General features: G+C 55.6%; 1 protein-coding gene across 2 annotated transcripts in view; it reads right to left on the bottom strand.

Annotated features, from left to right (window-relative positions):
* Positions 1-343: 343 nt before the first annotated feature.
* Dok7 (docking protein 7) overlaps positions 344-15,881 on the bottom strand; it is a 30,978-nt gene continuing 15,440 nt past the window's right edge. Inside the window, exons 5-10 of one of the 2 annotated variants that reach the window (XM_028758255.1) lie at positions 13,388-13,507; positions 9,993-10,112; positions 7,686-8,410; positions 4,301-4,343; positions 809-961; positions 344-474 (exon numbers count right to left, since the gene is read on the bottom strand). In XM_028758255.1, the coding sequence (XP_028614088.1) occupies positions 344-474; positions 809-961; positions 4,301-4,343; positions 7,686-8,410; positions 9,993-10,112; positions 13,388-13,507 (1,292 nt within the window). Of the gene's footprint in view, positions 475-808; positions 962-4,300; positions 4,344-6,919; positions 8,411-9,992; positions 10,113-13,387; positions 13,508-15,881 lie in introns of those variants that run through there. The other variant, XM_028758256.1, reaches the window with a different exon arrangement.

Genomic DNA, 15,881 nt, shown 5'->3' on the forward strand with positions numbered 1-15,881 from the left:
CGTGGCCTAGAAGAACTTGTTCAGGTCAAGTCTTGGCCACCAGTGAGGCAAGAGGCCCTGCTGCCAAAGAGGAGGCTGCTACACGCCTTTGCCACATTGGAATGAACTTATATGGTATGGGCCCAGAACCTACGACCACTCATTCCAAAGCACAAAGACCAACCACAGCCTCCACTACAGCAGGAGGCCAAGACTCAGCTTCAGTTCTGACCACCAGAGTATGCAGATAGGCCACGATCTCTAGCCCCAAAGGCCATCATCCACAAAAGGGAACAGGCTGCCTGGTCATGTTGGATAGTCCAGCTGGCCAGGTGCCCAGCCAGCCCCAGCCTGAGCTGCAGCCTCAGGGCCCCTTCTTCCGTTGCTCCAATTCTGCCAATCGCTCTTCCCGAGTCTGTGCATGCTGGACCCCAACACGATGTGCTGTCTCTGTAGCTGTGATGTCAATCTGGGCATAGCGGGAGGTGCTGGCCCCTGAAAGCAGCCCACAGTGAGTGGATCCAGCGTGAACATCCCCCAGCCCAGCTGCCCCTGCTCCAGCCTGCAGGTCCCTCTTCTCTGCAGGTGCCTCAGGTGATAGAGCTAGTGGGCACTCGGATCTATTTCCATTCCCACCCCAGCAATCCTGTCAGAGCTTGGGCCACTGCTCTGAGGGCTGAGCAGGGGGCAGAAGCTCAAGGTCTTAGCTGTTTGGGAAGGTCACTTACAGGCTCTGAAGAAGAGCTCTCTAGCCAGAGTTGATGCACCTGGGGCTCAGAACCAAAGCTAAGATCACAACTACCCTGTGAGGCCCGCGGTTGTAACCCACCTCGCACACCCCCACTGGCCCCTGAGAGCTCCAGGTCCATGTAGTGCAGCTGCAGTCTGGAGGTGGGGCTGATGGGGATATTCACATACGTGGGCATCTCGCTGTATGGTCGTTCAGGCCTGGGGCTGTCAGCAGCCGTGGGCCCTGGAGATCCTGTGGAGAGACGGTCTCTGAATCCCTGAGATATAGCTGGGAGGTATAAGGTACCCCTAAAGGCCACTCAACAGTGCTTTCCCACCCCTCATGGGCCAATGCCATTCCCCACTTCTACCTTACCTTGGTGACGCTCCCCAGTTCTCCCATACCCATTGGGGCCAGAGCTGGGATCCTAGGACTCAAACACTGCCCCCTACCTGGTCCAGGCACCCACCCCCATGGACCCCACAAGGCCTGTTCTGTCCCTTCAAATCTCATCTTACATCCTCCCAGGGACCCTCTTGAGTGCAATGTCTCCTCTCCTGACTCTCCAGGGCCAGCATATCCCTTGCTGTCTCTGCCTGACCCTCTTCTCTGTCCTGCTGCAGGCTGCTACTGGAGTAACTCCCAATAGATTGGGTAATTCCCACTAGGACCCCACTGGGTAATTCCCACTAGGACCCCTCTGTAGGTGGAGCAGAGCCTGTATCCCCAGCAAAATGAACACCCCATCCATCCAGGATACCTCAGCAGTTTGAATTCTCTTTTAAGAATTCACCGCTACCCCTGTCCATATCCTAGCAGCTGATGGGCAGTGTGTGCATAGTCCAAGGAGCAAGGGACCCTCCATGCCCAGCAGGTGGGGCTCATGGTAGACTCGCTGCTAAGTGAACAGTTTGGATGGGCCCCAGTCCCTGCAGGCCCAGGGACCCTCCACACAGTTGGCAAAGCCAGGATCTTTCTCTGGTGGCACTCATAATTTTGTCCTTATGGGTGGGGGACAACCATATAGATGGAGCACAAAGCGCCATTTCAGAGCACTAGGCAAGAGTAGTCACCCCTTTGTCCTCTATTCCAGGAACTAGCAGGCTAGACACTGAGGGGCTGGTGACATCCCTGCCCTATAGCACGTGCCAAGACTGCAGAATCCAATTTAGGACTGGGGTTCAGACTGGGGACATTGAGAGTCCCTCAGGTAAAGCTTGTCTCTGCATCCCATATTCAGAGAGAGGTTTGACTGCCTCTCTGTCTCAGGGATCCTGACCACCCTGCCATGACCACCATGATTTCAGTCACGACTTCCTCCCCATCCTTGATGCCAACATGGCTATGGTGGTAGGTGGCAACAGTTTGCTCTTCACAGAGAGACCAAGGCAGAGAGGCCCCAAGTTCCCAAGTCACAAATCCATCAGCCAGTACAGGCAGATGAGACCCCAGGGTTGTGGGGGTGCACACTGACTACGAACTGAATCAAGTGATCAGTTCTGTCCCCATTCCCCAGCCTTGGGGACTCCAGGGCAGACCCCTACTACACAGTGCATGTCCTTGGAGATCTGAAAGTCCTGTCCTGTCCAAGCTATGGTGAGGTTCATCTACTGCTCAGGGCCACGTGGGATGTCCATTTACTGGCCTCAAATCAGAGGGCTGACTTTGCCTGCTCACAGAACGTCCTGTCTTAGCCCTTGGCAAGCAAAGGCAGGCTCAGCATTTCCAATCCCCAGGAAATCTCTGATCTGAGGAGAAGGGTTTCTGAGAATCTGGTGCATTTGTACCACAGAGAATCCACAACAAAAGAAAACCTCCCCAAGGAGGTTCAGCCAGCAGGGTGGAGGGAGAGCTAGTACCAGCCTGCACTGCCAGTCAAGCAGCAAGGAAATGCCCCCAGCAGGCCTTCCCAGGACTGGGTGGGCAAGCGGGAAAAGGGGCATAGCTAAGGAAGGAGGAGAGGGCATGACAGGGAAGCTCTGGTGGTGGTCTGGATGGAGGAGCCCCAGTGTCTCAGAGTGAGATTGGAGAGGCCAGACCTCAGCATGGAGCCTTTGAAGGCAGAAGAGGGAGAGTTCGGGCTAGGCTCCATGTCTCGGTGGGCTTGAATATGTTTCCCAAGTCTGGGTACTTTGGATTGGATCCATTTTTTTTTTCAAGATTGTCTGGACAAGTGAGTTGAAGAAGAACAAGGAGAAGCAGGAGAAACCTGAAGCCTAGACTCAGGGAGATAGATGGAAGGTTCAGAACCAACTGACATCCAAAGTCCTAGGCCAGAGAGCTGCTGTTTAGACTCCATGAGGTGCCTCCTCTCTAGCTAAACTCGCCATCTTCCCAAGGAGGCATGACCAGCTGCTCAGGAAGGTGTGGGTCTCCTCTGCCTCATGTCCTTCCTGGTACTTTAATTCAGTTTTAGCTTTGGCCAGCATCATTTTAGGACTCAAATAACTTAAGTAGAAAGCAACAGACAATGAGATATTATTGCTTGACTGTTTCCCTTCCTGCAGCTGCAGGCTGATCACATGTTATAATCTGGCATGTCTCTGGCCCAAGTCTGGTCCAGAGCAAATTCACATGTCCCTCATCAGAGTCAAGGTCCCACCTCCCATGTGACCCTACCCTTGCCCTCAGAAGGAGGTGACCCTGTCTTCAAGTGATGCCTCCTCCATCTCTGCCCCTTTGATCCTGGGGTGAAGTATCCACCATATCAAAGTAAGGTATTGCCAGCCTTAGTGAAGTGGTGAGCAGAGGTAGATGCCTGAACAGTGAGGGGCAACCCTACTACTCTGTGACATCGGGGAGGACCTTGGAGCAAAGGTACCACATGGACCCAGAATTCAGGCTGAGCAACCGAGACATAAAACCCCAGCCACGGATGGGACTGGGACTCTTCTGTTGGCCAGTGTGTAGACTCTGCCTGCCTGTGGCCCCACCCACTGCTTCCTACCACACTGCCTTCTTGGGTCTGACTGGGCTCTATCTTACCTACAGGGCCTTCTAAAGCTACCACTCAGCTCTGAAAAAGAGACCCAGGGATCTGTGGTACCCACTGATAAGGAGACAAGGTGAGGGACATCTCTGGCATCCAGTCACCTGGCCCAGGGCCAGCCACCCAGGACCTATATCTTCTCCCAATCCTCCCAGGTTGCCCTTGTCAGGGCCACCCTCTCCAGCTTTCCTCTGCTGACAGTCAGGCTTCTTCCAAGGGCTCTCCCATCCTGGTTGAGTCCTCTGACATTCCCACCTCTTCCACAAACCCGTCCTGAAAAGCTGAAACCCCTAGGCCAGTTTCCTTGTCCTGTGTACCTTGCTGTCTGGTACACAATTAGGGCTTGGACCTAACCCTTGAAGTCACTCCTGAGCTACAGACCATGATCTGGCTATCCACTGTCCACTCCTGTCCACCCAGTCATGTCTCAGACCATTCATCTGTCCTCAGCTCAACACCTCCCCCTGCTCACCTCTTCCAGACTCCCCAGACGCCACTGTCACTCCACTGCTCACACCCTTTCCCATCCAACAGGGATATCCCCTTGACTCCAAACCCTCCATTGCTGCACTGAGTGCTGGGGTCCAAAGCCAGGTACCTACCTGGATGCATCACAGTGAGTCCAGGGGATGAAGTAGCCATGACCTAGACCAAAGACAACACGGGTCAGTGTGTACATCCCACGTACCCTTCACCCTACCCGAGCCCCACGAAATGGAATGGTAATTCCAAAAATCACATAGGTCTGAGGATCTGGACCACCTGTAACCCAGAGGGACACAGCCTCATCCTCCAGAGCCCTTTGTCCTTAAACCTCATAGACCTGACAGTCCAAGAGACAGCTGAGGCCAGGGTTCTTTTGAGGAAGTTTACAAATGAGGGTCCCCCCAGTTAGACCCTACTACCCCTCACGTGAATAGCAAATGATTGTAGAACAGCATGACCACATAGCCCACGGTGATCACAGAGTTCACTCTCTGTCCCTGGTCTGCTGTCCCATGCCTTACAGAGCCCTCCTGGGAGCCCACAGGTGAGACAAACAGCCCCCCCCAACCCTGGAATGAGTCCCAGGCCTCTGATTCAGGCAGAGCCTGACTGGAGAGTAAACAGATCATGAGAGGAAAGAACTTAGAGTAGCTGCCCAGGAGGATGGGGAGGACCACAGTTGAGCATAGTCACCCTCTCATGCACAGACCTCCCCACATCAGCGGGGAGAAAGGAGAGGTTGACAGCCCAGGGTTCCAAACATCCCAAGCACCTGCTATGAAAGGACCAGTCAGAGCAGGTAACCACAGAGTCACCCAATCCCAGTGATTCTGAAGGAGCAACTTGGTAGTGGAACCTCATGATGAGAGGGAAGGAGGAACTCACAGCTAGCACTGTTCAGACAAGCTTTGAGAGTGATGGTGACATGCCCAGGGTACAGGTAGGGATGTCTCTGGGCAGAGCACGAAGATCAAACTGCATCACCGTTTATAACAGTCTAGTGCAGCCTTGGGGACTCAAGAAAGTGTAAGAGTCCCCAGGATGAGAGTTGGACACCCTAGAGACAACACATACAGACATCTGAGGGTGTACTTTGTCACTAAGCAAAAGGCCAAATCCTCAACAGTCCCCACACAGGGCATCTGCTCAGGGAGAGCCATGGCTACAGGATCAACACTAGACCCTGGGCATGGGCAGACCACAATGGGACAAGAAAAACATTCAGCTTAGACCCCCCGGTGTGCTGTGTCCAGAGGGAGGTCTGAGGCCAGGCCCTACTGTCTCCAGACCCCTGACTTTAGAAGGGTCATGGCTGGTGACGGCACGGTTGTAGACGGAGCCCTCGCCACCTATGTGTTTGCAAACTGCTGGGGCTTATTTATATGTCTTGAGGGATGGACTGGACAGGAGAAGAGTCTGGAATGGCCTTTCCCTGGGGACTTTCCACCTTCTCTCAGTGTGTCATGGTACTTCCTTTCTTCCTGAAGTGAGGATTTCTTGCCCCCAGGCCAATCCCCACCCAGGTTCAGGGCCTAGGCCAGCTTTTCTCAGGTAGCAGGTGGATATCCAAGCTGCAACAGCATGGATTTGACCTTTCCAGCACTGCCCACCTGGGTGCTCCTCTTCCTGCTGCAGGAAGGACCTTTGGAAGTACAGACAGCTAAGTACAGAGAACAAAGGGCTCAGGCCAGGGCCGTGCCTGCCCCTCTGGCTGACCAGCCGCTGGCTCCCTGGTCCCAGGATCTGCAATCTCAGACCTTTGGCAAGAATACTTGACTCCCTCTAGCGAACACACGTGAGCGGGATGCTTATATAGGGATCCCATCAGACCCTCAGGCCAGCCCATGAGGTGAGACGATTTCCCGTCGACCGAGGAGGAAACTGAGGCTCCCAGAGGTATGGTGACTTGCAGAGCCACCCAGTCAGTGGGTAGTGAATGTGGCCAAGCGCCAAATCCCGCTCTTCCCTACACAGAAGTTTGGGGGAGCCAGGCTCCCAACTTTTAGCAGGGCTACCAGCAAGAATGGGAAGAGGCAGGCTGCTCCCTGGAGCACTCTCTGAACAGGGAAAATGAAATGGGTTGGGCTGGGTTAGGGGTTGGGTGAGACTGAGCTCAGAGCAAGCCCAGCATGGGAAGATAAAACACTATATGGCTATACGCCCCTCCCCCCCTCCACACCATGTCTTCAGCCCCAGGGTCTATCCAAAGCCGCTGGTCCTCTTTCTCACATCCCCAACACTCAGACCTCAGGCTGAGGGCCAAGGCCCTGGAGTTTCCTCAGTCCCAGGCCTGGTGGGGAGGTGGGCCAAATGGAACAAGGCAAGGCAGTAAGAAAAGATAACTTTATTTCCAGTCTGAGAATGTATTACAAACAGATTTTAAAAACGCAATAGAGCAACATGGTTGGCCGCAATGCAGGTACAGATTGAGGCATTTACAGGTGAGTTGGCCTGCCAGATCGGAACTGTAGGTGCCAATGGAGGGACGCCTAAGAGGCGGGCACAGCCACACCAACCCTCTGACACGGGGAAGTGGAGGACCTCTGCTCTGTGCCTGTAGACACCCAAGCACAGAGCCAGGGTGACCTGTGGGCAGGGTCAGAGCCCTCCTTATTTCTTCCACCTGGTCCTGGCCACCAGCTTCCTGGTCCCAGCAAGAAGGCACACAGGGGAACACTACTAGGAGGTTCTGCAAGAGACCCTCCAGCAAACTGATCTCAGGACCCTGGGCAAACTCAGCCTCTGGGGGTGATGTACACTCCTGTCAGGCAGCCCACTTCTCAGAGCCCTCCGGGGGCCCAGGAGCAGACTGATCTGCAGTGCAGAGGGTGAGGGTCAATGTCAGAGACCCTGCAAGTCATGGAGCCTCCTGAGCGTCAGTTTCCTCCCCGTGGGACGGGACACCGATCCCACCTGTGGGAGCCGCAGGGTGATGTGCAAAGTCGATCACATACAGACTGTGCCCGATCTGTAGGCTGCATACACAGAGCTGCCAGCTCACAGACTAGGGAGTCTGGAGGAGCCATGGGAGGTTTGATTTTGAATAGGAATTGTGTCTGTATACTGCAGAAATGACCAATGACAGAGGGTCACTTATCCAGGAGGAGGGCAGTGGACCAAGCCAAGCCTTGTCACTGAGAACTGACCCCAGCCATGGAGATCTTCTGCCCCCAGCAGTGCAATAGATAGCAGGATCCCTATGGGCATGATAGACTTCTGCCTGGTCCAGGGGGTGAGAACATCCTGGAAAGGCTGGATCAGGGGCTCTCCTGACCTCAACCTGACCTGCCTCCAGCACTGGCAGCCATGGCGCCCATCTAGGGGAGGACAGCCCTGTTTGTCACCCTGCCCCTGAGGTCCTTGCTACAGTTCTGGTGGCTTATTAAAACAGCACAGAGCACCTCCTCTGCAAAGAGGCTAGGGCCCTCCTCCCCTGTCTGAAGGCCGTATCCAGCTCTTGGCAGCAGCGGCTAGCCTGCTATCTCAGGGAGGGGGCTTTACCTTGAGTCCGCCACAGATTGAACATGACAAAAAGAAAGCTGGAGATGGCCCTGTATGGGGGCTGCCTGCTTCCCAGGACTCGCCAGGGGATGGAGTGGGCAGCACAGCTTCACTGCCTGGGCCTTCCGTTGCCTGTCCCCGTCGTTGAGTTCCCAGCCAACTGGAGGAACTCCCTGTAGGTGCCTGACCACCCAAGTCTGTGGTTGAACTGTGGTCAGAGCTGCCCTGAGAAGCTGAGCTTGGATCTCTGGGGGCTTGGAGCAGGCTTCGAGGTGTGTCATAGTGGTGTCGCAATGAAGTGGGCACCTGGTACTCGGCCGCCCCAGGTGGGCAAGCACACAGTCTGGGCTCAGGTGCGCTGGCTCCAGGAGGCAGGCTGAGTAGAGAACCGAATTCCTCTCCGGCCCGCCACACGTCCAGGTTGCTGCCAGCATAGGATGAGAAGCTGCCAGAGTAGGAGGAGTGGCTGCCTGTGGCTATGCCACTGTCAGAGGAGCTCTGGCGGCCAACCTCCTGTAACTGCCGAGGCCGCAGTGGCTTGAGGGGTGGCCTTGAGGCTCCCAGCATGGCTTCTCCTGGGCCCTGGGCAGCCACCAGCCCTGGTCCTTCTTGTGACGTGCTGGCTGAGGATGAGGACTGCTCTGGCCACGCAGTGAGTCGGCTGCTGGCACTGATGTCTGAGTGGCTGGCCTCGGAAGAGGAACTGGATAGACTTCGGTCATCCCCTGAGACAAAGCAGAAACTGAGGCTGCTGTGGGGTCCAAGCAGGTGAGGAATGGTCTCTAGTTAGCATGCTATGGCAGTCCACTTCTCCCTCATCCCTATACCTGGAAGCTGGAGCAGCAGGCCAGAGTCTGCAGGACTCTTCCTCATCCAGCCCCTTCCACTTTCAATGCCAGCCTTTTTAGAGCCTCTATCTCCCCCCAACCCCCGACAGTCACTTCCTTGGTCCCAGTCTGAGCCTCTCCACCTGGACTCCACCCTCTCATCTACAGTCCCCTCACAGCCTCTTCGTGCTGTGGATCTATGACCTAGCTCCTGAGCTCCCCCCGCCCCTCCTAGTCCAACTACTGTGACTACCTTCCTGGCCACCTTCTAGCCCAGCCAAGGCCTGGGGCAACCCACCCCCCTTCATCATCCCAGTATGGTCACATGCCAGACTGCCCCATCCAGCCTGCCCTTTCCTCTGACCCCATCACTGCCTCCTCTCGTCATGGGAACTATGGGATTTGAGGACAAGAACCTGCCTGGGATCAGATCCTGTCCACCACCCTCCCACCCTGCCAGGACTACCTTGTTTCACCCTGTGTGCATGGAAAATAAAATGCTACCTTTGTTTTTCCTCTCAGTTTGCCCGGCCTAGCTTGCAGGGCTTCCTGAGCAAGACACCAGACAAAAACCTTCCAAGGAGATAAGAAAGCGTATTGCAGGCTTGAGAACCCCTACTTCTAGAGAGAGGGGTTGGGAGGCGAGAGGGCCACTGCCCCGCTGTGCACCCCTAGGAATGGGGACAGGCACCAGACAGTACTTCTCTGGCCTAGGAAGACCTGGTACACTCCCTCTGCCAAGCCAGCCTCCATCCCTCAGCCACAGCTGCCCCTGGCTGGGCTTCCATCCGTGTTCCCATTGACAGTAGCTGTAGAAGGGCCTCTGCTCCTGGGAAGCCAGCTCTGTTAGCCTCTGAGCAGTTTGTCAGAAAAACGGTAAAACTAAATCACAGAAGGCTTGGGGCTTGCCTAGGCCACATGGTTAGTGTATGAATGAATGAAAAGAGGCTAAATGAATGAACAGGAGGGAGAAGAAAGAATGAGTGAGGACGAGAGTAATGAGTGGCTAAGTGGGTGGAGACAGAATGAATGCATGAGCAGGAGGAACGATGGGTGGAGGATGGATGGATGGAGGATGGAGAGATGTATGCATGGATGAATGGATAGATGATACATGGATGGATGGAGGATGGAGAGATGCATGCATGCATGGATGATGGATGGATACATGGATGGATGATAGATGGATGGATGATGGATGGACAGATAGAAGCATGGTTGGTGGATGGATAATGGATACATGGATGATGGATAATAGGTAGATGATGGATGGGTGGATGAAGAAGGAGTGAACAAGAGGGAAAAGTCACGACTGATGGATGATAGCTACATGCACAGGTCAGAAGGGTCATGAGTGTGGACACAAGGGGACCCCAACAGTCCATGCAGACAGATTGCTGCACAGCCCAGAGTGGAGTGGGGAGGACAGTACTTAGAGAGAGGTCCCTGCAGCCAGGACAAGACTAACCACTGACTCTACCTCCACTGCCTGGCCGGCCAGAGTGTGACAGCAGGCTGAGCCTCTTCTCTAGCTGCAGGGCTTCCAGTGCTTCCTGGGCTACACGTTCTTCTGAGGCTGAGGGTCCCCCAGAACTCGGGTCTGTGCAGAGAAAAGGATTGGTGACGCAACAATTACCCCTGCACCTCACCCTGTACCTCACCCCTGCACCTCACCCCTGCACGTCACCCCTGCACACCACCCCTGCATGCCACCCCTGCACATCACCCCTGCACACCACCCCTGCACCTCACCCTGCACCTCACCCTGCACCTCACCCCTGCACCTCACCCCTGCACCTCACCCTGCACCTCACCCCTGCACACCACCCCGCACGCTACCCCTACACACCACCCTGCACACCACCCCTGCACACCACCCTGCACCTCACCCCTGCACCTCACCCCTGCACACCATCCCTGCACACCACCCCTGCACACCACCCCTACACACCACCCCTGCACACCACCCCTGCACACCACCCTGCACCTCACCCCTGCACACCACCCCTGCACACCACCCCTCCATACCACCCCTGCACACCACCCCTGCACACTACCCTGCACGCTACCCCTGCACACCCCCCTGCACACCACCCCTGCATCACCTCTACATTCCACCTCTGCACCACCAGAACACCTGGGGAGTACAGAATCTTCAGGCAAGGCATTCTGAGCTAGCCCCTAGCAGGCCCAGCCCTGTCCCATGCCTTTGCCCAGCGGCTAAGCATCAACTACAGGATACCTAAATCAGCATCTCTAGCTTCCTAGATGCCAAGCCCTGGTCTCTGCATCTGCCTAGCCCATGTTCCTGTTCCTGTGGACATGCTCTTGAACTGCCTGGCCTGAGTCTCTCTCCCTGCAGTGGGTTCCCTATCTGTCCAGCACAGGTGTTTATCTGTGGATAACCTCCATCCTGGATTCTTGTCCCTGAGGAGAGACCTGTATCTGCCCAGCCTGGGTCCCTGTCACTGCAACAGTCCCCACTAAGACAACCAGACCACTCTTCCCCACCCTCAGCAGAGCAAGCCTCCCCTCACTGGTAACAGTACCTCCTCAATCCCACAGCTCCCCTGATCCAGGAGAGGTTTGCTTGGCCCTGGCTCAACACACTATTCCTCCCCCCACTTTGGTCTGAATGAAATGCTTCCATATTTCTGTCACTGCCTGTGGCTCCCGGGCCCCTCTCCATCTGTCATCCCTGAGTTAGACCACCATAAGTGACAGCAAGAAGATTGTTCCCTGTCCTCCTCATGCACGCTGTGTCTCTGCTGGGGTGCTCATGTAAAGTCCTCCTTGCCCGCATCCACACTGCTTATCCAGGGCCCTTGACAATGCCAACATTTGGCTGAGAGGCAGCCAGGCTGCAAGCAATGGGGACCTGCCCCTCTGGCCCTGTGTATGTCCCCTGCACAGCCACTGCCACATAGACAATCTACCCTGTATGGTAGACTCTGCCACCCCCTTAAGCTCACAGTAGCATCCCTCTTTCCTTCAAAAATACCTTGGAGCACAGGTGGCCCCAGAGAGCCCAGAGGGTGGCTTCTATGACTGACATATGCTGCCATGGGCTTCCTGAGCTCTGAATGCCAAGCCTCTTGCAGTAGTCCCTCCCCCTTCCTCCAGTTAGAAAGGGCTGCTAAAACATCAGAATGTTGTCCTCAGAGCAGGAGTTTCCTTGCTCTTTCCCTTCCCAGCTGCCCTGTCTAGGTGCTGGGTCCTTATGTTGAAGACTGAGGCCTTGGTGGGTCTGATCACAGAGACTCCACACAATAGCACACCAGCAAACCTAGAGTGGGGCCCTGCTCAAAAGTGTGCATCTTAGGAGCCTCTCACAGCTGTGGGACTTTAATTTCACACCATCCCCAGAGGCCCTGTCCTCTCACAACCCCTCCCTGCATGGTGGGGCTCCACAACCTTGTAGGGCTCCACAACTGCCATAGCTGGACACTAACCATAATCCACACAGTTAGCATGCCTGGGTGACCCAAGGCCCCAGTACTGAGGCAAGACATCTAGGCACAACTCCTGCAGACTCAGGCCCTGGCAGAGGCAGTTTTTTGAGCAGTCCCAGCTGATTTGACAGGGCCAGCTGTGGAGCAGGTCTGGAATGCCCCAACAGTCACCAATGGCCCTATCTGGGCACAGCCTACCCCCTACCTGTATTAGGGAACAACTCATTTCCAAGATGAGCCATCTGTGCCTTCCTCTGCCCAGTGCTGTGTCCAATATTCCCTTCACCCAGAACCATTTATAAAACAAGCAGGAGAGTGGGTACCCCAAAAACCCAGGTCCTGCTCCCAGGTGCCTCAACAGTAGCATACACACCAGGGTTAGCTGTGGAGTGAATATGCTCCAAGAAACTTCTAAAATGTGTGGCTTTGGGAGAAAAGCATGGTCCCCGGATACCCTGACATTCTGGTGGCCCCCTAGCATAGCCCCTTCACATTGCATATGGACAGCTGCAATGTAAAAAGCTACCAGCAGGGGGTGACGCCACATTGCCTAGACTCCTGGGCAGCAGGAGCACTCTGACCACAGGGAAGGCCTCAGACTTTCTAGCAGCTATCTCACTAGCTGCTCTAGGGGTGGGCAGATATAGAGAGCCTGGTGCCCATGGACCTGTCTCAGCATTTGAAACTGTATCCCCTGCCCTGGCAGGATGACCATGTAAGGACACAGCAGATGGGAGCTTTTGGCGATCAATGTGTGCCCACACCTGGACACTGTCCTTATTGAGAATCATCCACATGAGACCCCCAACTCAGGGCCTGCCAGAATATGTTCTGGGTCCCTCAGTGTCAAGGCCACGAGCCCTTATTTCTAGCATTCTACCTGGCTAAGATGCCCTTGGCCACACAGGGATTAGGGGTAGGCTTAGAGGCATGTTCAATAGAGGCCACACCAAATATACCTTGAACCACACACACACACCAGATAACCTCACAGAGTAGCTCCTAGACCAAGTGCCAGGCTCAGACGCCCTGGTGCTGACACCTAGCTGCAGAGACAGATCAGCTGCCCACATACTGGTGACCCAGGACCAGTCTCTCTCTGCTCTGTCTCCAGGGTCTTGGCCCCCTTACTGCCCAGCCCCTGCAGCTGTGGCTCACTCGGCTCAACTAAAAGGCGGCAGGCCCTAGTCTCCCAGTGACCCATGTCCATGGAAGAAGGGCAATTACAGGAGAGCCAGGCCTGAGACCTGCCAGCTAACCCCCTTAGGAATCCCAGGGCTTAGAGTGTTCAGGTCCCAGCCCAGTGGATGGTAGGATTCTCAGTCGTGGATAGGAAAAGGCACACCACCTCACTAGGCTGATGAAGCAGGCTACCCGTCTCTGGACCAGCAAGTGTACCTTCCCTGCACATTCCCACACATACCTGGGAGAACTGGCCGAAGCCCAAATGGGCCTTTGGTCGGGGAGATGCCTCGGACAATGCAGTCAAACAGGAAGCTGATCTGCTCTCCCTCAGCTGAGGACAAGAAGAAGACTCCAGCCCCTGCAGAGGAAGGACAGAGAGACATGGGGGCTGGTCAGCCAGCTCCAGCAGGAGTTGGAGAGACACCCAGAGTAGGTCTGAAGATCTGGTACATGAAATCTGTGAAATCCCCAGCCCAAATCAAGTGACTTAATACAACTTCATGAAGCCACACACCCAGGGCCCCTGGAGCCCCAGAGCCCCAGGGCCCCAGGGCCCCAGAGCCCCAGAGCCCCAGAGCCCCAGAGCCCCAGGGCCCCAGGGCCCCAGGGCCCCAGAGCCCCAGAGCCCCAGAGCCCCAGAGCCCCAGAGCCCCAGGGCCCTTGTATCTCTTCTGCTGCTTAGCGAGCCCATCAATGCCTCCACACAGAACCAGCTTTGGGTACCAGATCCGTACCATCCTAGCCTGTCTGGAACTGAGCCAAAGCAGCAATCTTCTCCACCTGCAACAATGTGTGCCCAGGGTGCCAAGTTGGCTGCTGTCTCTCTAGTGATGCCTAGAGACTGGCAGGAAAACTTGTGCCAAAATGCCAGCCGGGTGTCCTTCTGAGACAGTGCTGCATGGCCCAAGCACAGGGGTCCCACACCTCGTGAGGGCATCCTGTCCTGACTTGCCAAGACTATTTCTCCTAAAAGGATGCTGACCAACCTGCTGCATGTACCTCCTGTGGGGAGACACTCAGGCCAGGCCACCCTCTGACCTCCAGGCTTCCTGAGGTTCTTCCCCCAGCCCATGCTAATGACAAGGGAGGCGCTTCTGGGAGTTCTCCTGGAGTCTCCAGCCCCTCAGCCTGTCACCTCAGTTTAGTCATCACTGACTCTGATCCTCACTCAGGGCTGTGCCAAGTCACCCATGGATATGTGTCCCATTGTGGCACAGTGTGGGGTGATCACTCCACAAATGATTAGCTGTCATTCTGAGCAATATCCCCGACACTGAGTGACCTCTCCCTTTTCTGGAGGTCAAAGGGTAAAGATGAACCCCTGAGGTAGCACATATGTCCCAGAGCTGACTCTGCCCCACCTGTCCACTCAGCAGAAGGAAGGAATGGCATGCAATCAGCCCAGGGTCACTTGGGCAGAGCGACCACATAGGTGCTCAGAGCCTCTGTGCCCAGAGAAGCCCAGGGCGATGAGTCAGCACGAAGGGCACCCCCAGGCCATCTGCCACCAGGCACCGGGCCGGCCCTCCTGCTGGGCCATGCCTCCACCAAGGGTGAATGAAGTCCATCCCTGGCTGAGTGAATGAGCGCCCAGCCAGGCTGGCTGCACCCACCTGCTGAGCTAAGGCCACGGGCCTGGACACTCGGTGTGTCACCACACAAGAATCTCTCTGCTCCGGGCCTCTGCCATTGCCCAAAGAAAGGCAAGCAGGGTCCATGCAGGAGGACTCTCAGGAACAGAAGGCAGGGACAGCTCTGTATGGTTGGGTAAGAGCTGAGAAGTCCCCTCACTAAAAGTCCTGCATCCAGGTCACACTCCATCTTTGCTGAACACGAGGCTGTGGATGCCAGGGACTCAGCTAGTCCTAAGACACACAGGCTGCTGTGCCCCTGTGTGGCCACCCCAGTAACAGCATCTGCAATTATTAAAGCTTAGTGATGTCTTAAACCATTTTTGGTTTTAGAGATAAGCAAATGGAACTCACAGCAAGCAAGAGACAGACTCAAGCCTAGGGGAGAGGCCACGGGGACACTGCCCAGCACCACAGAACTGGTTCTACACCAGGGTCCTGTGGACCAAGAGAAAAGGTGAGGTGTGGAGTGGAAGTGGACAGCTACCCTGATGCCCACCCAGGAGGCCACCTCTGGAGCTCACTGGCTCTGAAAGGCCCTGGTGGCTCTACAAGCCAAGAACTGTGCTGGCCATCATCTGCTGGCCGGTTCACACAAAGCATCCTGTGCTTGGTCCTGTCCCATCTACCACCCCACCCACTGCAGGGCTCCGTCAGTCTGGCCCCAGCTCTTATGGAAGGCCAATCCTCTAATCCTGAGCTTACTGGCAGCTGGCAGAAGCCGCAGGACAATCAGTCCCCCGACTATAAAAAACCACATTACCGAAGGGAGTGGAGCCGGCCTGCATTCCACCCACCACGGCCTCATCTATGAGGTATCAGGCTCCCCTCAGGGGATGCAACCAGCCAGACAAGGCCCAGGAACCTAGCAGCTACCAACCTGGGGCCCAAATGCCCATATGGCATCCCTATTAGCCACCCCGTCTATAGCCCCGAAGGATATACCTCTTCCAGGGACCTCATAATCCAGGGATAAGGCCTCCCCAGGATACATTTCTATCTCCTACCCTGTCCTCTCTGTCCTACCTACCTGCCCAAGGCTGTCAGAATCACCAAGGGCTCCCTAAACATGCCTGCCCCACCTAGCATGCCTCCACATGG

The sequence above is a fragment of the Grammomys surdaster genome, unplaced genomic scaffold, assembly GCF_004785775.1.
Source record: "Grammomys surdaster isolate TR1022 unplaced genomic scaffold, NIH_TR_1.0 126187, whole genome shotgun sequence".
NCBI lineage: Eukaryota > Metazoa > Chordata > Mammalia > Rodentia > Muridae > Grammomys > Grammomys surdaster.